The following is a 24168-nucleotide window of genomic DNA, read 5'->3' on the forward strand; positions in this document are numbered from 1 at the left end:
TGCTTGCTGACATAACTGCAGATACCCCTTACGCAGACCAGTGCTTCTGGAACACCACCACAAGGACAGACGGGTTGGATTGCATCGTCATGTGGACCCGGGGAGTATCAGCAGTGGTTCCAGAACTCTTGCACGAAGAAGCAGGAGTTCCTGGAGCTATGTGATCAACTTGTTCTGACCCTTCAGCATCAGGACATACACAAGAGAGGCCACGCCAGTCCAAAAATGGGTTGCTTTGGCCATCCAGCTACAGGTCTGTGACTAACCAGTTTAGTGTTGGCAAGTCAGCTGTAGGAGTTATGGTAGTGGAGGTTTGTGAGGCAATCAGGACTGTGGTTTACCCAAAGGTGGTGGGCATAAACAATGTTCCTGAAATAACTGCCAGCTTTGAGAGAATGGGCTTCCCAGACTGCTCTGGGTCTACTGATGGGACTCATGAGCTCAGTGTTTTTCCTCCACAAGGAGTGCATGGAGTACATAAACCACAAAGGGTACCACTCCATCATTATGCAGGTCAACCACAGAGCAAGTTCCTGGACACCAATGTGGGATGTACTAGCAAGTTGCTACAGACTAACACGGCTGCTACTCTGAAACTTGTCATGATGCCAGGGTTTCCAAGCGATCAGAACTTTACCTTCATGGACAAGTTGGGACATTATTCCCTCCAAAATGGCATTGATATAAATGGAGCCATTGTCCCCACTGTTATTCTAGGGGATCCTGCATAGCCTGTTCTGCTGCAGCTTATGAAACTGTACCCTTATTTCAGAGGCCCTGACAAAAGAAGGTTCAATTACATGCTCACTAGCAGTCAGAGGGTGGTGGAATGTGCATTTGGTTGCTTGAAATCCAGATGGCGTTATCTCTAGAACTGTTTGGATGCCTATCTTGTCAATACCGATCACATTATTGTGTCCTGCTGTGCACTGCACAATGTCTGCAAAGCTAAACCAATTTACCAGGAGTGGACTCAAGACACTGCTGGATTGCTGCAATGGCATATGCATTCAGAAAGTACACCTGTCATTACTGGGACTGAGGCAGGATACACACACACACACACAAATCCAGAGGTACTTTGTGTATTCACATAGTTGACATGGATGAAAGGGAGTGACATAATATAATTTCTGACTGCCATGTAGAATTTTTACAGACAACTATGTTAGAATTTTTATGATTTTTGTTATGTGTTTTATAGAGAGAGTGTTAATGTACAATAAATGGCTTATGGATTACTGTAATGAGGTTCTCTGAATTTTGTTTTGTATTTTATAAAACTGATTTATCTCAAATGAAATTTATGGATTACTACGATCAGGTTTCTTTGTATCAATTTTGACAAAAATGACTCGTATCCTTGTTTACAAATGTTTATTTTAAACATGCATGTAAATAAGTTACATTTTAAAAATCTTTGAGGCAGATTAGTTGCCATCAAGATGTAAAAGACAATAAATAAAAAACAGAGCATAGTAAGAAACCAAATGAAAAAAATGAAAAAAGAGGGGAAAAAAGAGGGGAAACAGCCAAACCATATACATTGCCACTATATTAGTTTCAGTGTTTCTGTGTGTCCCCTGTTCTCCTTGGCCCTTCTAGCATGTTTCAAATGCATGGGCTCTGGTTGAATAGAAATGGAGGAATATACAGGATACATATGACTGTTCAATGTTATGTTCATTGCCTTTGCCATGGACCAGCCAACCCTAAAAGGCTGTCAAAAGGCTGCATAGCCTGCAGGACACGGTAGCATGGAGGGGACTCAGAGCATGAAGCTGGTGCCGAAGACTGCAGCCTGATTGCCAGGGGAATAAGCAACTTCTCAAACAGCTCCTGTTGCTGCACTGTCTTCTTCCCTCAACCTCCACTCTCACTCTATGAACTGGGCTGCCAATCTCTCCTTTGGCTGGGCAGTCTCACCGGCTTTCTTGCCTTCTTTCTTCCTTCATTCTTGGATAAGAAAGTTGCTCATCAGCTTTGCCCAAAATGTCCAGCCTCATTTAATCTGTGACTCTCTCCGCTTGTACGCTGGTGTCAGTCTGCTCCCTCAGACTGCTAGTTCCTTCCCTCGGCCCAGCAGAGTGGAAGGGCCTGCCAATAAAAATGAAAGAGTGCATTATTGTCTATGAAAATAAACGAGGGTTTCTACAGTTTTCCTGGGGCTATGTCACTTTAAGGTCAAAAGATGATATGTGTTATCTTTTGGTTTTACTTTATTCACATAAAATTCATTGCCCTGCACAGAAGTTCCTGAATGTCACAGTTCAAGCCAACATACCAAAACTAAATTAAAAGCATTTATAAATCCCCCTTTTTTGGTGGGCGGGGGTGACGTGGAATCCTATGAAGGACTCTGTTACTAGCTATGATTTCATAATCCTTCCAGGCAGGACAAGCTCTGGAGGACATCGTGGTCTTGACAGTGCCTCAATGGAAGCAAGAACTTTAATTCCAGGCCAGCAGTGGAGAGCCATCAACCTATGAAAAGGAGATGTTTTGGCATCAGGTGACCGATCTACGAATGAATAGGGCTCATAAACTACAGAGGCAGCCCTAAAAGGATTCCCTAGCCCAGAATGTAACCATCTGGAGTTTGCATTCTATGAGAAGTTTGCATGCATGACCACCCAGAAATGGGGGGAAATTAGTGGCAAAATAAGATGCTGATTTTGGATGGGGACACCTTCTTAAAAGTATCCTGAATTACTTGTACAGACTCAACTAGCAGCCTCGGACTAAATATATCCTCAACTGCCATGAGGACTCATATTACAGGTACTGTAGACTAAATACTATTCATACCCATAATACTAGATACTTACTCTGATGCCATGAGGGCTGGCAATACAGGGAGTCTGGGACACTTCAGCTATGCTAGGAGGATGGTCGAGCATGGCCAAATTCGAAGCTGTGTTGTACTTGCAAGAAAGGGAAAGTAAGATGCATAAGTTTAATAACTCAAACCTATGTTTCTAACAATAAGTGTGCAACTAGTAAAATTTCATGCTGTTTAACCCCCCCCATTTCCCAGTATCCATTTTGAATCCCATGTGGTACCTCCCATGTGGGAGGAGGCCAGGGTCGCTAGGGAAATGGTGTGGCTTCTGCCCTCAATGGAAGCACACTCCAACCCAGAGCTTGTACTCATATTTCAATTTCACATAATCCAGAAATCCCTCCCACTATTATTATTTATAACAAAATATATGGCAGCCAATACATACCAGGCTCCGGCTTCAGTGCAACTTCTTCTTGCTGCTGCTTCAGTTGCAGGCTGCTTTCCCCCAGGCCATCTGCAAACAGGTCTTCTGAATATGGACCCAGGATGTGCTGTAGATGCTCTGGCAGCATAGCCTGACCCTTGACAAGCATGTCCAGGGTTACTTCAGCTGCTGGATCCTATGGCTGCAGGCTCTCCTTTGATCTGCCTGAGACTGAGGGGTTGTAAGTGTGTTACCGCTCCTCAGCAGATTGTCATGCAACACTGCTGGCTCTGTGCTTGCTGCAGTTCCAACCACCAACCTCTTCACAGAAGAGGCAGGTAGACAGGGAGTTTCCTCAGGTGCAGTTGTCATCTCTGGCTTCACAGTACTCGGTCTTCAGCTGCTTTACTCATTCCCGGCATTGATAGGCAGTCCAGCAGATCCCCAATGCTGCCAGCCTTGCCTAGATACTTTTGTATACATGGTTGTTTCTGGTGCTTTTGCAGAAGTTGAAGCTCTTCTCTCTTCACACCACATTTTCACCAGAATTTGGCTGTGTTCCTCTGACCAGCTAGCAGTGTGTTTGATGTAGGACTTCTTGTTAGTGCAGGCCATAGCTGAAATACCAGAGGGGTAAGTGTGTTTCCAGTTAAGTATTCTGAGTGGCAATGAAGGGTTAAATGCTGAGCAGCTGCATTGGAATCAGGCAGGTGCTTCTGGTTCCTAGGAATCAAGTGAGAAATTGGGGATGGAAGGACTGGGATACACAGGCCTAAGGGTTTGGGGGATAGCATTGGCAGACTATGGACAGGAGCCTGGTGACCTAAGCTTCAGCTACCTCCACACTGCAAACTGAATGGGTTTGGACCCATAATCCTAGGTAATCCTCAAACCTGAGCCATGAGAGGTTTCTGGCATGAGTCAGAAGACTATGTGGCTGGTGAGAGGGTTGGTCTTAAACCTCAGTTTAAGCCGGGTTTACTAAGCAACACAGACATACCCTTGAGGTATGCCTACATTGCATTTGGAAGCAAGCCTCCTGGCTTGGGTCCACAAACTTGTGCTGATGGAGCTCACAACAGTGCACTAAAAATAGATAGACAGAGGTTGCTTGAGAGCACGTGCCAGCCTGAGCCGCTATGTCAAAGCAACATCTGTCCACCTATTTTTAGTGCACTGTGAGCACTAGCACAAGTCTGTGCTAACACAAGTCTATGGACCTAAGCTGGGTGGCTCGCTCCCGGATGCAGTGTAGACATACCTCTATTAAGCCTGCTTTACCAATGCTTTGTATCTTGTGGGTAGTCATTTGCACCTGAGCAATGAGGGAGCAAAGTAGGTATAAAGCGCTATTAAGTCACAGTTTTCCATTCCTACCAATGATGGGATTGTAAAGGTGTAAATGACTATGCAAAGGACAAGGCCATGGGGAACCAGGCCCAATGTCTGTAAAGCACTTTGAGAGTTTCAGATGAAAGGTGCTGTATAATTACAAAGCATTATGATGCAATTACTAAATCACTTAGCTTTACTTTTTAATTTCTCTTTTCTTAGTATTAATACTGCAAAGAAAGAAGTGTCTACGGCCCTCAGATGGTGCAAGGTTTCTCTACTCAACACTTTCTCCAGCGTACAATAGGAGAGGAGAGGCTGGATTCAGAGGGCTTCCATCAACATGATCATTATACTCAGTCATTTCACTGGCTTCCTTTACTTATTTGAATTACTCTCTCTTCTGCTCATGTAACTAAGGCACAATATTATTGCTGTTACAACAAGCTGGAAAAGCATCAAATGCTAACTCTGCCTAGCAGACAGTACGAGCTTCTGCTGGCCTAAGCTGACATTCAGGACCACATATGGCACACTGTACAACCTCTAAGACATCTATGGAGTGCACAGAATCTAAATTGAAGCCAAATTCTTCACTAAGTTTTCAGTTCCCTGACTAGGACTCCAAAGCCTCCAGACTAATCTGCTCAGCCCCACGCTTAGTTTAGAAAATCACCCAAATCATAAAGTGGAAGAATGTGCCTGAAAAATGTTTCTTGTGAAGTACTGTGCTGTGTGACAAGTTACATTAGAACAAATGATGCAATTAGAGTTGACAAGTTTCACAAAGCCAGTGGGACACTGAGAGAAAAAAAACCTAATCTATATGAAAATCATAACCAGTGAACTCCTGAACAGAATGAAAAATAAATTTTATTTTAATGTTTACAAAAGCAAAGCATCCTATGCACAAGAAGCCTCCCTAACCACTCATTATCTCTATTTACATGCATTATTGGCAAATAAACACACAGAAAGCAAGCATTTTTTCATTCTTTGGAAATAGAAGTAATTGGAACAAATTCTCTGCTGATGTAAATGGGCACAACTCCACTGACTTTAGTGGAATTTCAAGAGCTTATACTAGCAGAAAATTTGTCCGATTAATTCTGGCACCACATTGCTGGGTGACTAGAAGCAGAGATGACTTGCTACTTTTCACCCCTTCTAGACTTCCATTGTTTGTGCTTGCAACTGATCAAAGACACTCAGTAATAAATCTCCCTTCCATCCAAACTGCAACATGCCAAATTACAAGCTTTAATTTGCAAGTTATGGCCTCAGTATTGCACCAAAGCAATGCCTGGTTTAACTTTACACACCATGAGCAATCCCACTGCAGTTGGTAAAGGTGCATAAAGCTAAGCATGTTCATAAATCTTTACAGAATAGGGGCCTGTAAACCCGTATCCATTCCCAGCTTTGAGCACATGGCTGCCAGATGTACTAGAAGCATATTTTGAGGAAGAGACTTTTCCCTTATCCCATTAACTGTGTAGTTTTCTTAAAGTGCTCTCTACCATTGAATGGAGTCGTTGGTCAGCTATCAGAGCATGCATGACATGTGATGTCTGTAGGTATGGATGACAATGATCCCCAATTACTGTGCATTTGAGACATCAATATTTATTTTCATAGAATATCAGGGTTGGAAGGGACCTCAGGAGGTCATCTAGTCCAACCCCCTGCTCAAAGCAGGACCAATTCCCAACTAAATCATCCCAGCCAGGGCTTTGTCAAGCCTGACCTTAAAAACCTCTAAGGAAGGAGATTCCACCACCTCCCTCGGTAACCCATTTCAGTGCTTCATCACCCTTCTAGTGAAAAAGTTTTTCTTAATATCCAACTTAAACCTCCCCCACTGCAACTTGAGACCATTACTTCTTGTTCTGTCATCTGGTACCACTGAGAACAGTCTAGATCCATCATCTTTGGAACCCCCTTTCAGGTAGTTGAAAGCAGCTATCAAATCCCCCCTCATTCTTCTCTTCTGCAGACTAAACAAGCCCAGTTCCCTCAGCCTCTCCTCATAAGTCATGTGCTCTGGAACCCTAATAATCTTTGTTGCCCTTCGCTGGATTTTTTCCAATTTTTCCACATTCTTCTTGTAGTGTGGGGCCCAAACCTGGACACAGTACTCCAGATGAGGCCTCACGAATGTCAAATAGAGGGGAAAGAGCACATCCCTTGATCTGCTGTTTTACATTTGAACAAGTGACATTGTGAGGTTCCCAGTAGCCTATGCCTAAAATGACCAACAAATGCCATTCATGTTTTAAATGCCTGGCATCAGAGCTATAATCAATGAAAGTAGCTTGGTTTTGGTGGTTAATCCCTAGAAGCATCCAAAAGTCCTATTTAAAACTCATCAGTTACTTCTCAAATTAGGAGTACCTGTTAAGAACATATATAAATCCTAGTTTGCTTTAAAAAAATATTAAGTTATCTAGAGATGAAGTTTCACTATGGGAAATTGGGTTGAGAAGATATGTGTGGGATCAAGTACAAATGGTGTGACAGCTGATTGGTCCAAAGGTTTCAAAATTTCTTAGGAAAGACATCCCTTTCAATGGAAAAGTCCTAGGTGCCAAATGGTTAAATAGAGTCATGATTATATAAAAAGTGCATAGCAAAAAAAAAATCACTATACACATTTTCAGCACTGTAGTTTTAATTTTGTGTATATGTACACGTATTTTCACATGCACTCTACTTTGTCTACATCTGGAGCCAAATTCTGAGGTGCCATGGACAATCAGGCAAGGCACAGAATGGGCAAGACAGTGAGTTTTTAGCAGTGCATACATGTGCATTACTGCCTCAAACCGGAGGAAAGAGGATGAACTGCAAGCTGTCAACTTTGGCTGTGTTCTGCAGCTCAGGCTTCTCAGACACAGGAAGGAATAGAAAGAAAGTACAAGTATTCCACTTCAGAACACTCCACCAATAAGAGACATCGTACTCAGGCTTAAAGCAGGACTGAATCATACGGACATCGACAGACAAGAACTGGATCAAGGAAAACCCTGTAGCAGAGGATGGATGCTGCAAGCTCAATGCTATCTCAGTGACAGTGTTGGTAAACTCTATATATAGCAGTGTGCCAGGAAAGATCTCTATAACTGGCTTTGCCTGTGAGCCCAAGTGACATGAGAGCTGTGCCTGCACCTAGATTCACTCAGAATGTAGTTTTACCTCTAGCAAGCTCCTCTTTTACAAGCACCAGCTGACCCAGAATTCCAGTGTCCTAGACCCAAAATTCCAATGCAAGATTTGCCTAACCTCCTGTCATAGGCTTCAGCTGTTTTCATCCTTAAGTGCATTTTTGATGCATACAGTAAGTGGGAATTTGGCTCCCAAATACTGGTCAACATGCAAGATGAAATTTTTATTTCAAAGATGTGGCAGTACCAGAACATTTCTCAAGAGGCTCTTTAGGAGCCAGAAGATGTTACATGTTGCATCACTTCATTTAATTTGGCTTAAAAAGAAAGGAAATAAAAACATCCAAGCCAAATGCTAGTTTACTAGAAGTAGGGAGAATACATGCAGATTTGTTTGAGAAAGACCTCGACCCTTTTCCCCTCCCACATGCTTTATGACTATTGTTACACAGAAATATACATTTGTACAAATCCAGAGGTTTTTTTGGAAAGCATCAAGACTAAGCTAATAGGATAATTAATGCAATTCCAGTGCAATAAAGCTTCTATGCTCTAGCCATCCAGCACCCTGTCATGTATTCTGCTTGGGGGCAGGAAGAGGGCTTACTACTGAAGAACTGACTTCCAATTTAACCCATTTCCAGTACTACAGGCTATGTCCTCAAGTTCTCTTCCTTGCATTTCTATCTTGGTATTTGGATACAGAGAGAGTTTTTGGTAAAATGGGGAAGGACAGAAACATAGTAACAGAAAAGGTGTTGGTTTTGTTTGCCTATTCTTTATTATACGGTGGATGGATAACAGTTGAAAATTTTAAATTGTGTTAGATATTTTAACTTCTACAGATAGAACTTTTTATACATTCTTTACTTGAAAAACTGTACCATTTCCCCAGTGTAAGAGAGCTGACTAGTGATACACCTGTTTTTAACCACGAATGTCAGAAATGTATCTGGGAACTAGCAGGAGTCTAAACAGAGAACTAGGAGTTAAGAGACCTACGTTCTAGTCCCAGTTCTACATCATATTCATTGTGAGCTGGAACAAGTGACAATTCTCCATGCGTCAGTATCCATGTAAACAGAAAAGGAATAAGAAATACTGCCATGCTTTCCTCACATAAGGAAAGATTAATCTTAGTGAAGTGCTATATAAAAAGACTGTCTTCTTATAACTGTTTTGACTAAGGAATGATAGGCAGAGCAACCCCAGAACATAGACTGACAAGAGCCAGCAATACTGGAGGAATGCCAGCCAATCTACTTCTATCATTTGCATTAGGCGGTGGCCTGCAAACAATACCAGATGTGTAGTCTACAATCAAAGACTAACGTATGGGCAGATATTTCCAGAACATACTCACAATGTATTTACTGTAAAGACATATTTTAACTGCAGATTCTCTCTCCTGATGAAGTGTGCCTGTTTTCTATTTAAACATGACTGGCATCGAATGCACGTAGCATTTGCAAAAGAAGGATTAAGTTCTACAGTATGTTCCCCCTCACCATAACACCATACAATCATTTTGAGTGTTATAAGAGTTAGCACCATGGGTTTAATGCAGGTAGGGGACAAGGCAGAATAACCTTACATTGAATGTATTATCTTAGGCTATGAGATGTACTTTGTTTCATATAAATATATTTTTTTAAAGTTTTCTCTCCATTTAACCACATTCAAAATACCATTCCAAGCTTGCACTGAAAGAGACAGATGATAATTCTACAAAACAGGTGAAAATGTATTTTTTCAGGAAAGCAATTTCTTTCTCCAATTAGCATTAACTGACATTTATATTAGAAGACTCCATATTTCAGAAATTAAAGTTATTTAATGTTAAATGTTCTTTTCAGCAGATTAAGAGGTAGGTATATTTCCACAATAGAAGAAAAATTGTAGCAGACACTAAATCAAAACAAAGAGTGTCTGATAGGTCAACAGACTCTGTTCATAACTGTGAACATAACTGTCTTGAGATCTCTCTAATTAATAATGAGAGCTTGTATCTTCAGATAAAAGCAAACAGCATCATAATTTGGAATTTAATAAATTTCTGGCAGAAACAGAAATATTCAAAAGCTGCCTTTTTCCACATAGAAATGTGGGCTTCAACAAACCACTGGATCACTGGTAATATTAACCTTTGGACTGCTAAAACATGTTATTTACTGCAATTCTTTCTTACATTCATCAGCACCCGCGGTCTAAAAGTTTACACAGAGATCATCAAATGCTTGATAATTACATAATTATAACAGAAATTTAACTTGAAATATTTTTGTTAAAACAATCTTCATAAATAATGAAAATATCTGTGTTCTAGCTCTTCAGTAACCTAAGGGTTAATTGGTACAATACTTTTCTTTTTTTAATCTTTTTCTTTTTAAACCAAACTGGAGGTTTCCCACTGCCAGCAATGGTTAAGGCTTGGATATGTTACTCTCCTTTTGCTTTTCCCTTTTTCTGCTTTGTTCCATTTTCCACCACTAGATTGTTTTCTAGTTTGCTTACACCGTTTGCAACAGCACCATTCACTATTTTGCCATTCTTAATGGGTTCCTTGGGCACTTTATATGTCCGATAGTAGAAGTTACCAAACAAGAAAATAAAGGTGACAGCATAGATCATTAAACCCCAGTGCATCCATTTAGGGAAGGGACAGTCGATATAAATAGACATGGCTGTGTGGCCAAGAGTCACATAGAACTGAATCTGAAAAAAAGAAAATATTGCATAATAAACCATTTGATGCCATGTTCGGTTTGACTATATCAACTTTTATTGAAAGTACAATAACGTATTAATTATAAAGAAAAAACTGTCTGTTGTGAAACACAATTCCTGGTTTACATAAGTAATCTATAATTGCAATATTTCTCTACACTAACAAATACAAACAGTAGTAAAACATTTACATTCACAGCATTTTAAGTCTTATAGGGAAGTTCCCAGAGATTAGACAGCTGTTCTTTTACAGTATCTGTCAGAGATCATGGAAGCTGCACAGCAGCTATACAAGTCTCTGTACTCTAGGAACCAGTACTCTGGTCACAAAACAATGTATGCATATGCTGATATAAAGATGGGCACCTCAATTTCTGATATCCTCCAAACTCTGTTGCCAAAGATGGCTCCACTCCCCACTATTCTCTCCTTCTACTGCTGAGGAAGGTCAAGCCTTCAATGCTTACAAATAATTCTTTTTAAATTTAATACAATTATTTTAAAAAGCTCTTCCTTTCCCTCAGCTCCGACCACTATTTTTATTTACCAGACAGAGACAACTATTGTAAAGGCCTGGCTAAGGGCTACTCTAAACCTCACTCCAAAATAACTAATTAAATGAGTCTTAATTTACATTGTCTGTTAATTCAGTGGAAGTCTGCTTGTGGACACGTCTTTCAGAACACAAATATCCTATTCTGACTGAATTAAGAGTGTCCACACATAGACTTGCACTGAATTAACAAAAGGTGTGTATTAAAACTGATTCACTTATTTTGGTGCAAGTTTGTGCATAGATAAGTCCTATAAAATCAACAGGAAAAAGCCTTTAAAATTTTACATCTGCCAGTTAACTTAAGCTTACCTTTTGAAGCTGATAAGGAATACAGAATTACTTTTCTGTTCTGAGGCCCCATGATTAAAAAAAATATGGACATGGATTGGTGCACAGGTACTTACTGTAAAAAGTAGCATATAATATACAACCTTCGGTCTATATATTTTTAAATATTTATTATATAAAACAGCATGTAGATCATAATTTAATACAATACATGCTATCATCACGTTCAAACAGAAAAGACAAAGCTTGGGCAAAGAAGAAATTATTTAAGAAAAATCTTTGATCAGTGACATTAAAAAATAAAAACGGGAGTGACTGCTTATCGCTTACCCCATTATATGCCACAGTCCAACAGTGATTGCAAGTAAATACCTCTTGGCTGCTGTTTGGTAGTTCATGTGGAAAGAGTAAGTGGACTCATTCTAGCACATTATGGATTTTTGTTCAACACAAAACCTATAATTCACAGCTGGAACCAAAGGACACTCTTGTTGACAGTCTGAGAACCCAGGAAATGAATAGACCTGGAGGCTTTCTCCCCTTAGAGGAGATCCCTGGTAGTTCAGAGCTGAAACAGCTCAGTAGGGCACCATTAGGAAATGATCATCACTCTGTGTGTTGCACCTGCTCTGAGGTTTGAAATACATGCTTCAATCTCCAAAGCTGTTTCACTAACATTAAAATTTAAAAATGTAAAAAGAACTAATGGAAACATCATCAGACCCTTAACTACAGTCTGCATTAGCAGGTGCTGCTGTGTAAATAATAAGATTAAATATCAAACTTTACAGTGATTGTCTTTTCCTTTGAAATAAATGATTACGTTAAGGGCACAGAATAGTTTCACAGTATAACTGCCTTCTGGTAATCAGGTGTTCATTATTTCTGTCATGCTGCTATAATCAAAGTAATACTGATTTGATTATTTTGCAAAAGCAAAACAACAGTTTAATTACTATTATTGGCTAATTGCATATTTTGACTGTTTTAAAGAATAATCAAAGAGCAATTTTATGTGTAATTATTTCAAAAGTCCATTGCACTTCTAAAAATACATCAGCTTCTGACCTGATCTGTGAATAAATGACAGACATCCAGCCTCATGCTTAGCTAGTACATGTTTCATTTGACACAGAGAGAGAGACACACAGACAGACAGACAGAGCAAATTTAGAGAGAGATTTTACTTACCAATTGTAATATGGTCAAGTATCGTTTCCACCACAGATATTTCTGCAATTTAGGGCCACAGGCAGCTAATCCGTAGTACATGTACATAACAACATGAATAAAAGAATTCATTTGGGCTCCAAAAAAAGCTGTCCAGATATAAAAAATATCCATATAGTGTTATTTTTAAACATGAAAACCAAAAAGTTATCTTTACTTTTTTTGTATTACACAGTAAAAATAAAATTGGCACATTTTGTACTTACAATCTTCTATGTATTGTCAGCACTAAATAGTAATATGCATAAAAACGGAACTTAAGATGAAATTCACATCTTTTGTCCGTTAGACAGGTTTGACTATGTAGTCTTGAGCCTATAAACATGTATCAAAATTAAGTAATTTGGTCATGTGAGTAGTCCCATTGACTTCAATGGGACTACTCACATGAGCAAGGTTATATGGGTATTTGCAACATGCAATACACCACTTTTAACAATCCATTGTTAAAAAAATAAAAGAATGTTAAAATAATAGCACTGATATTTCAGGATTGCCCTTAACATTTAATAATTCTTTACATTTAGGCTAATATTGCCATCTATGGATGCCTAAAATTAGGCACCCAAATACATAGAATCATTTTCAAAACAACTGAGCACCCAGCAACATCCATTAACATCAATGAATTACAGTCTCCTGAAAAACCAGAACCACTTACACTTGAGTATCGATGGCATTGTTCCCAATTAACTCCATGTGTGGATACTCTTATTTCAGAATAAGAGTGCTTTGTTCTTGTGGGTTAACCTAACCAGAAGTAGCACCGCAAATATGGAGTTCATTAGGAACATGTGTAGACAAGCCCTTAAAATATGAACTTGAATGTCAAACTTTAGGCACTCACTCTTGAAAATCTTGGCCTGAAAACTTTTCAGTAGAAAGCACTGTTTGATAGGATGCAACAGCAGGAGAGGCTATTCTCAATTTGATTTTGACAAATAGGGACAAACTGGTTGAGAATTTGAAAGTAGAAGGCAACTTGGGTGAAAGTGATCATGAAATGGTAGAGTTCATGATTCTAAGGAATGGTAGAAGGGAGAACAGCACAATAAAAGACAATGGATTTCAAGAAGGCAGATTTTAGCAAACTCAGGGAGTTGATAGGTAAAATCCCATGGGAAGCAAATCTAAGGGGAAAAACAATTGAAGACAGTTGGCAGTTTTTCAAAGAGACACTATTAAGGGCACAAGAGCAAACTATTCTACTGCATAGGAAAGATCAGAAGTATGGCAAGAGACCACCCTGGGTTAACCAGAAGATCTAAAACTCAAAAAAGAGTCTTACAAAAAGTGGAAACTCGGTCACATTACAAAGAATGAATATAAACAAATAAGTATGTAGGGACAAAATTTGAAAAGTCAAAGCACAAAACGAGATCAAACTAGCTAGGGACATAAAAGAAAAAAAAAAGAAAAAACATTCTACAAATATATTAGAAGCAAGAGGAAGACCAAGAACAGAGTAGGTCCGTTACTCAACGAGGGAGGAAAGACGACAACAGAAAATGTGGAAATGGCAGAGTGCTTAATAATTTCTTTGTTTCGGTTTTCACCAAGAAGGCTGGTGGCAATTGGACGTCTAACATAATGAATGCCAGTGAAAATGAGGTAGGATCAGAGTCTAAAATAGGGAGAGAGCAAGTCAAACATTACTTAGACAAGTTAGATGTCTTCAAATCACCAGGGCCTGATAAAATTTATCCTAGAATACTCAAGGAGCTGACTGAGGAGACATCTGAGCCATTAACAATTATCTTTGAAAAGTCATGGAAGACTGGAGAGATTCCAGAAGACTGGAAAGGGGCAAATATAGTCCCCACCTATAAAAAGGGAAATAAAGACAACCCGGGGAATTACAGACCAGTCAACTTAACTTCTGTACCCAGAAAGAGAACAGAGCAAATAATTAAGCAATTAATTTGCAAAAATGTAGATTATAATAAGGTGATAAATAACAGTCAGCATGGATTTGTCAAGAACAAGTCGTGTCAAACCAACCTGATAGCTTTCTTTGACAGAGTAACAAGCCTTGTAGATAGGGGGGAGCGGTAGATGTGGTATATCTTGACTTTAGTAAGGCTTTTGATACTGTCTCACAGGACCTTTTCATAAACAATTACAACCTAGATGGAGCTACTATAAGGTGGTGGCAAAACTAGTTGGAAACCTGTTCCCAGAGAGTAGTTGTCAGTGGTTCACAGTCATGCTGGAAGGGCATAATGAGTGGGGTCCTGCAGGGATCAGTTCTGGGTCTGATTCTGTTCAGTATCTTCATCAATGATTTAAATACTGGCATAGAGAGTACACTTACAAAGTTTGCAGACGATATCAAGCTGAGAGGGGTTGCAAGTGCTTTGGAGGATAGGATTAAAATTCAAAATGACCTGGACAAACTGGAGAAATGGTCTGAAGTAAATAGGATGAAATTCAATAAGGACAAATACAAAGTACTCCACTTAGGAAGGAACAATCAGTTGCACACATACAAAATGGGAAATGACTGCCCAGGAAGGAGTACTGCGGAAAGGGATCTGGGTGTCACAGTGGATCACAAGCTAAATATGAGTCAACAGTGTAACACTGTTGCAAAAAAAGCAAACATCGTTCTGGGATGTATTAGCAGGACTTCTGTAAATAAGACATGAGAAGTAATTCTTCTGCTCTACTCCATGCTGATTAGGCCTCAACTGGAGTATTGTGTCCAATTCTGGGTGCCACATCTCAGGAAAGATGTGGACAAATTGGAGAAAGTCCAGAAAAGAGCCAACAAAAATTATTAAAGGTCTAGAAAACATGACCTATGAGGGAAGATTGAAAAAATTGGGTTTATTTAGTCTGGAGAAGAGAAGACTGAGAGGGGACATGATAACAGTTTTCAAGTACATAAAAGATTGTTACAAGGAGGAGGGAGAAAAATTGTTCTTCTTAACTTCTGAGGATAGAACAAGAAGCAATGGGCTTAAATTGCAGCAAGGGCTATTTAGGTTGGACATTAGGAAAAACTTCCTAACTGTCAGAGTCATTAAGCATTGGAATAAATTGCCTAGGGAGGTTGTGAATCTCCACCATTGGGGATTTTTAAGAGCGAGTTGGACAAACACCTGTCAGGGATGGTCTAGATAATACTTAGTCCTGCCTTGAGTACAGGGGACTGGACTAGATGACCTCTCAAGGTCCCTTCCAGTTCTGTGATTCTATGAAAAGTATTATTTAGATAGTAAATATACTTCAATCTTTTAAAAAAATTAATGGTTGCACTACATTAATAAATACATGCATGTTTTAAGATAATATACATTTGCAAAAGTAGTGATGGCCTAGGATTCCAAATCACACATTGCTACACAGCTAACATTGCCTAAAGGATTACTGTCATGCAGGAGAGGGTGTCTTTTCTTGCCAGAACTTATGATAATTTCCTCTGCAGGGTAGGATATCCCTTACAAGAGAGTAATACTTTTTTTTGGCAACACAGACTGTAGGATTTCCCTGTAGTTTCATCTGAAAATCCTCAACCTTAAAGAGACACTTGTCAACTTAAATTTTCAAAAATTGATTCATCCAAAATATAGCATGTAAAGAGTTTTTACTTTTGAAAAACTTCTCACACACTTTTATAACATTTTTACTGCCCCCCTGCTGATGCTTCGAAAAGTCTTTTGGGTGGGCCCCAAAGCAACATTAAATAACATGCTTGAGCCCACTCCCTATTTGCTGTGCATATCCATGCCTGCCACTTCTTCAGTGCCACTTTTGCAGCTGCTGGTACTGGTGAATGATCTCTTGCAGGTCTTGAGGAAGAGCAAGTGGGGTGGGGACAAAGAAGTTAGCCTTCCTTGTAGCCTAGTGGTTAGGCTGTTCCCTCAGAATGTAGGGGACCCTAGTTCAATTCCTGTCTGGCTAATAAGCAGAAAGAATTAGAATTTAGTTCTCCCATCTCTCAGGAGAGTGTCCTGATATTATGGCATGAGTCTTACTCAATCTCTCCTGTTAAAGATGTATTACTTTGGAGAAATGAACAGTTACCGGGAGCAGGGACTTGCACTTGGGTCTCCTACATCATAGGGGAGTGGCCTAACCACCAGGCTATAGAATCATTCTCACTCTTTCCCTGACCCCATGACTATTCGTTGTCGTTATGAATTATTGTGAATTGGTACTCTGATACAAAATTTAGACCTGCTGGTATGCAGGCAATATGTCATCTGCTAGAACACAGTGGAACAGATATACATAAAGAAATCTGTAACAACCTGACACATATCCTAGTTTATATTGGGTGAAATCCTGACCCCATGCCAAGCCTCTGTTGCTGCATAAGGGCCGCAACACAGACCTGCTGCATTTCTTCTGTTGGAACCAGGAATTGTATAGACTGAAAAACTGGACCACAGAGTTGAGCTGAGCTTTGAAACGGCCCCTAGGTTTATGGGAGTTGAGGGCACTCAGCAACTTACAAGATCAAACTATAAAGGGCTAAAAGGTAAGGGGTTCACTGGAAAATGGTAGTTGGGACTACAAACTGCACATATTCAATGGCTACAAACCTCACATAATGAGTACAGTGAACAGCAATGACTGAAAGTGCAGTGAACCCAGGATTCCTCTCACCTTAAGGCTGGACTGGGGATTTAACCTCATGGGCTGAAATATTTATATAAACCTCACATTTTGTATTCAAATGTAAATATAGTGCATAAGTGTGTAAAAAATCCACAATACACATTTTAATACAGTATATGAATATTTTAACAAAGGATTAATTTTAGTCTGGATTACATGGATTATAATTGCAAATTATTTTTATTAGTTATTTTTACAGCCCTTTACAAACAGAATGGGACATTTTCTTCCAACTTCTGCCTCAGTAGAATTTGAGAGAGACAAGGCAAAACAAGCCATGACACAGGGGAACAATGCAGGAAAAGAAGGGTGTGGAGATAACAATGGAAGTAAAAGTTCCTTGATGTGAAATTTATAGGAACAGAAAAGAAAAGAACGTTAATTATAAATTTGCATAATTATAAAACTTCTACAAATGGTTGACAAGGGTTTATTGCTAACCTTCAAATAAGTAATTCAGAATTTGATACTTGTTTTATTATAAAACAAAACAAACCCCAAACTCAGATATAGGGCCAACTACTCTAGTAAAAATTCAGAATAGCTCCATTAACTTCAATGGATTTAGACTGGAGTAACAGAGAAGAAACTATCCCATAGTTCTGATTCCTAGTTCTCTGGAGCTGCAAAATGTTAGATTAGGTAGAGTTGTTGTAGCTGTGTCGGTCCCAGGATATTAGAGAGACAAGGTGGGTGAGGAATTATCTTTTATTGGACCAACTTCTGGTGAGAGAGACAAATTTATCTGCCTGCTCCATATAGCAAGGTGAAAATTTTTTTAAAGAGGGAATTTGTAAAAATGGAATCTCAGTCTTGCATTTGATACTTGTGAGTAAAGTGTTTTCCAATTCATAAAACTACATCTCGGTTCTCTCTTCCTCCCCCTCATTTCTCATAGAAGGAAGTTACACTATGTAACTGCTATGATCCGATGCTGTTTGAATAGACTTATCATATAGTATTCAGTTAACTCCATGAAATACTGGTTTCTTTATTAGTTCCAAACAGGCTGATTCTCACTATTACATCTATATTGCCTGAAGAGAAAAAAAGACAGTTCACTCACCTTGTCCTCCTGGAACCCACTTGATACCAATCCACCACAAGGTGAACATAGTGAAATGGTGATAGACATGAAGGAAACTGATTTGGTTAAATTTCTTCCTCAGGATGAAAAATATTGTGTCCAAGTACTCAATTCCTTTTGAGACAAAGTACCACCATAAAGCACCAGCTATCTGCAATATAGGAACAAAGATCCTAATGATTCTTAAAGAAATAATTGAATGAAATTAAGGTTAACTACATCAATGTGCTGTGAGGAAGAAATGGAAGATACGACTAGAATTTTGGCAGTTTCTATTCCATTTCTGAAAAATCCCCTGAATTCTGGGTTATGTACAGCAGGAGTGGAATCATAGGTTAGGAGAAGTCAGTTATGATTTAACTATTAAACATCTGGCAACATCAGAGCATTAGACTTCTTTGGATTTTACTCCAACCAAGGATGTAGTTTTTTGTAACTTCTGAACATGGGTTCAATATACTATTTTATAAAGGCTACCATATTGTACAATTCAGCCATCTCTAAAGAGAAAGCAGTTTACTATCTCTCATGTACTTCCTCTTTCCCTTAGACTCTTCTACAGAGATTGCTACTGAAAGTCCTGTATGCAAACAGACCACAATTTGACATGGACACAGAAACAAGGAGGCACATACACCACAATATGGTTAAATGCAGAGGCCACAACTTTACTAAAATCCTTAACCAGTGGAGACCATTCCCCAGTACTACTTAACTGGGCTGTTCCAGTGTGGATTTCAACTGAGTACCAATGGTGCCTGGTTCCACAAACCTGACAGGCACAAGTGAGGGCAATACCCTCTTTACATGCTCAGGCCTGCTCTGGAAGTCAGAGTCTCTCCTATCTTCTTCATGGAGGAAGGGAGCAGGATAACGGAGAAAAGGGGAGCCATACACTGAACAAGACACATCCCATCATCATGCAACAAACTGCTCTGAGCTCATGACTGTGCAGCCCACTGGGTTAAAGAGGATTCACATTTGACCATTTTTTAACCCACCAACCACAATGGACATGGAGCCCGCTAAAGTTGTGACAATGTAATTTACCTCGTCCAAATCCAGACCTCAGATATGCTGAATGGAAGGTGAAAAACCCTACACAGCAGTTTGCTAATTTCTTTCCAGTTTTTTTTTGCTAAATTCTTTCCAGTCACCAAACAAAGTTTGACTATTACCCTAGCCCAGGGATTGGCAACCTTTGGTACGCGGCCCATCAGGGAATCCGCTGGCGGGCTGGGATGGTTTGTTTACCTGCAGCGTCTGCAGGTTCAGCTGATCGCAGCTTCCACTGGCCATGGTTCACCGTTCCAGGCCAATGGGGGCTGCGGGAAGCGGCACGGGCTGAGGGATGTGCTGGGAGCTGCAATTGGCCGAACCTATGGACGCTGCAGGTAAATAAACCATCCCAGCCTGCCAGTGGATTTCCCTGATGGGCTGTGTGCCAAATGTTGTTGATCCCTGCTCTAGCTCTGGCATCGTAAAAGATCTAACTCATTAGATAAGGGTGAGTAAGATCAGGGCTCAGGGCTGGATTAAGAACTCTCATGGCCTTGGGCACATATTCTAAGTTACCTCCTGAAAAAACAATCAAAAAATCCCCAAAACTTCGAACCTTCCTGATACGATGAAAAACATGTCATTATTTAAAGAATTAACAGAATAAGAGAACAAAACATGCACCATAGTCGATATTAAGAATTAGGTTTAGGTAGCAATTAATATTTACAGTGAATAGGTTTCCTCAGAAGTGTTGCCTGCTCAGTATCGCATGTCAGTTTAAACACGAAAACACTTTAGCAATTCCATGCAAGGAATGACAGGGAAAACAGATAACTAGTTCACTACAGAGGAAGCAGAAATAGAGCAATTTGGTTTCATGTACAGACTACTGCTGCAGCCAAATATAGTGGAATTCAGATATAACAATATTCACTAGAGCAAGATCATGTAGAATTACTACCCAACTTTGCGCAGATTTTGTCTTACCAATTCTTCTCCAAAACAATTTACAAAAAAGCAAAAATAGGCATTGATATCAAAACAGCTCTCTCTAGAGACCTGATACACACTATTCTAATTCTCTGATATTTCACAAAAATGTAGTATTTCATACTGACACTGTGTTCAATAAACAACCCAAATTATAATCAGGCTTATTTTTCAAGCTTTGAAGACTAATTTCTAAGATAGTAATTTTTGTTTTTGATAAAGACATAACAGCAAAAAAATAGCGATAGAGGTAAAGCAATGCATTGTAAACACAAATAACTGAAATGCAGTAACAAACATACACTATCATTAATAATGTAACATAGTGAATGGTGTGTCCGATAGGTGAAAAAAACAAATACCATTGCTATGGGCATTTCTCTCAATGTAAAAGCTATACAAAACAATTCATACCTTTGTTTGCAGCTGTTTTTTTCCTGAGATTTAAGCAAACTAAAGTCAGTGATTAGGTTGGCAAAGTTCATTTCTTGGACCAACTCTGTTCCCTCAAAAGTATTCAAACTGTGAATCTCGGTTCTTTTTTTATACTATCCACCTTTGAAAATGACTGCTCTCCTTCACATTTAGTCATGGATAGGTTGAGAAAAATTCATAGGTCAGTGTCAACATTAGAAAATGTAGACATCAGACAACTGTGCAGTAGCAGCTGATGCAGTGCATATGGTAACTTGTTTCATTTTGTGCAGAGAACTGACACTGAAAGAGTTTGTCAAGAAAGTTTTGGTCCAAGTCTTGAGGATAAACTGCTGTATATCTGAGAACTTCATTGACATACACTGAACCCAGTTTGAACAGGACTTCAAAGTACTCATATAGCACATTGAAAGCATCCAGTCTGTGACACAGACAAGCTGCAAGTTTGTCAGTTCTAACAAAAAATGTTTCAGTGCAAAACTGATTACTTCATTCAAGTACTGGCTCTACTGCCTCTTCAGACTCACCCTCAATTGGTTTTCTTTTACAGTGACAACAAACTCATGTTGACAGTACAACAGATTCCACTTACTAGTGATCCGGATATTAACAACTTCCAGTTAATAGCAAAATTTTGCCAGGAACCAATCCCAACCCAATGAATTTAATATTAATGGGATTTGGATATTGGTAATGGCATGCCACTTATTAATAATATAGTTTTTTGAAGAAAGGCTACACCTGCTGGCAGATTTATGAGGTTGCAGCCAGGGAAGGAACACTGGCACATGCGGAGCACCTGCCACAGGAAGGTTTGCAGGGCTAAAGCCACAGAAGGCACATCCCAGCAATTCCTTCCCTAGCTGCAGCCTTGCAAACCTGCCTTTCGCTTATTAGCAACTGCCAGATAATGGGAATTTTTTTGTGGCAACTGAGGGATTGCTAATAAGTAGAATATACTGTATTCAGAAGTAGCATATGCATTTTCTTTGCACTGAATTCAAAATCCTCAAAACTGGTCACATAATATCCCAACAGATGTTTCCAGGGAGGACAGTACATTAACAGCAACACTTAGATCTATGTCCATCTTCTGTAGCTGGGTGCCGGTCAGTCTGAACTGCTGAAGCACAGTGTCCAAAAGAGTGCCATGACGCGATCTCCAATTGTTCCATTTTCATCTGAAGATACATTGCATAAAGTGTCAGGAGATTGATTTATATTTTTTGAAAGATCTTCCAAGGCTTGTTGAATACTGCTATAGTTTTGACACAATGGCTTGGTAGAATCGGCACAATTACACCACTGAGTATCTGACAGACTTTTGAGTCAACAATCTCTAGTTAGTATCAGTATTTATGTTGTGGAAATGGATTTCCATCAATATGTTGAGGCAGACCATAAAGAATAGAGTCACTGCATAACCCCCCTCCCCTCAAATGACTGCATCTGAGCAATTGTTAACACTGTTGACTCCGACTGAACGCAGTATTATCATACAGCAGACAGACACATCCAAAACTTATTTTTTTTTATCATAGCCACCACAGCTTTGGCCATTTGCACGTGTGGTTCTCAGGTAGCTGAAACTCAGTGAATTTCACAATTATATGCCCCTCTGAACTGAGAAATCAGAAGATGAATGTGAGCTGGTCTACATGCACTACATCAGGAGTTGTATCAACAATTACAGAAAAATATTTGGCTTGCTATAATTCCGCTGCTATCGTATTTTTAATTATCATTCCCATCAATTCAATGAATGTCAGAGACAGCTGACGACATATAGGAGGGCTTAATTTTCCCTTTCTGTTCAAATATACCTAGGTGGTCAGACAGAAATGACTCAAATTGTGATATCAGTTCCAAAATCCCAAAATAATTTCTAATGCTTTCGGATTCTAATACATCATCCTGGACATGGAAGCCAAACCCACGAGCACTTAAAAACTTGTTAACTGTCACCACATGCTGAAGAACATCTCTTTGATATTGCCCTTCTGAATTAAATTGGTGTGCCAGATCACAGTACACAGTCAACTAGTAGAATTCCTTGCCTGAGGAGGTTGTGAAGGCTAGGACTCTAAGAGCGTTTAAAAGAGAACTGGATAAATTCATGGAGGTTAAGTCCATTAATGGCTATTAGCCAAGATGGGTAAGGAATGGTGTCCCTAGCCTCTGTTTGTCAGAGGGTGGTGATGGATGGCAGAAGAGCGATTACTTGATCATTATCTGTTAGATGCACTCCCTCTGGGGCACCTGACATTGGCCATTGTCGGTAAACAAGATACTAGGCTGGCTGGACCTTTGGTCTGACCCAGTATGGTCATTCTTATGTTCTTAAAAATGGGACATCTGGTCACCCTACACAGAGGTACGTACATTAATTGACATATTAAAATTGTAGTTGAAGTACATTGTTTTTAGATGAATACCTGTCAGGCCACACATCAAAAATGCTCAAATCATTTTCAAGGGACAGGTCTGCCAGTGCTATTAAACAAATATGTAAAATCATGAACAGAAATTCCTGCTCTTACAGTAATAAACACACGATACATATATGTGTTAGGGCCACATAAATAAAAAATGGAAGATGAAATATGTAAGCTCATAATTAAAGGTCTCCCATGTCTTTTGGGGACCCTGTCCATTAAAATGGCCCTGGCAGGCCTGGAACAGAGTCAAAATGGCAGTAGGCCAGCAGAAAGCAAGAGCTCCCTGCAGTAAAAAGCAAGCAGAAGCGACCCTTTCCTCCACCTCCCTGGCAGGATGGCTCCACTGTTCAGTGGTGGTAGGTGTATTTGGCTCCATTACATGGAAGCCATGTAGGACAACCCCCTGCATGGGGGTGGAAGTAAAGAGAGAGAAGCTGCACACTCACCCTCAAATACATAAACAGAGTAGAGAGGAGAAGGAGGAAGGAGGAGGATATGTAGCACTGCCCTAGCTGTTTCTGCTTGGTGATGTCTCCCTCCCCAACCTGAGCAGGAGCAAGGGGGATGTCTTAATTGCCTCTGGATCCATCAAGTCACACCCTGGATAGTGAGGTGAGCATATCAGGTTAAGTAAAAGTTGGAAGAGAAAGCATCACAGGAGCAGAAACTACAGTTCTGCACTGCAGAATCAGTGAGCTCCCAGAAGGGTAACAACACAGTTTATTGTTGCCAAACTGCTGAATGCCTGCTTCATCATCTCCGCATATATTTTGAAACCAATGCAGATGCTAGGGAGGTGAGGCAGACTCATTAGTTATATGAACAGAGACAAAACTGGGTAATTTCTGTCATAAGAGGGAGAGGGAGAGTAGATGAAAGAAGTAAACAAAGAAGACCACCAGAGCTGGGAGTTCCCGGATATATGGACAAGCCAAAAGAATTTTTAAGATACATAATGCTCAATAAGTAGCACTCCTGCCTCTGGGCCAGGCAGTCATATATTTAACTCCTACAGCAAGGCTTGGCCTCACGCCCATTGATGGCACTGTAGTACAGTAACTGCTCTTAAAGAAACAGTGTTTGA

At 39.8% G+C, this 24168-nt stretch overlaps 1 protein-coding gene across 1 annotated transcript in view; it reads right to left on the reverse strand.

The window, feature by feature from the left end:
• Positions 1-6666: 6666 nt before the first annotated feature.
• ELOVL4 (ELOVL fatty acid elongase 4) overlaps positions 6667-24168 on the reverse strand; it is a 67630-nt gene continuing 50128 nt past the window's right edge. The window contains exons 4-6 of the mRNA XM_030555802.1: positions 18199-18370; positions 12468-12595; positions 6667-10420 (exon numbers count right to left, since the gene is read on the reverse strand). Coding sequence (XP_030411662.1) covers positions 10145-10420; positions 12468-12595; positions 18199-18370 — 576 coding nt within the window. The 3' untranslated portion in view covers positions 6667-10144. The remainder of the gene's footprint in view (positions 10421-12467; positions 12596-18198; positions 18371-24168) is intronic.

The sequence above is a fragment of the Gopherus evgoodei genome, chromosome 3 (assembly GCF_007399415.2).
Source record: "Gopherus evgoodei ecotype Sinaloan lineage chromosome 3, rGopEvg1_v1.p, whole genome shotgun sequence".
In the NCBI taxonomy this organism is placed as follows: Eukaryota; Metazoa; Chordata; order Testudines; family Testudinidae; genus Gopherus; species Gopherus evgoodei.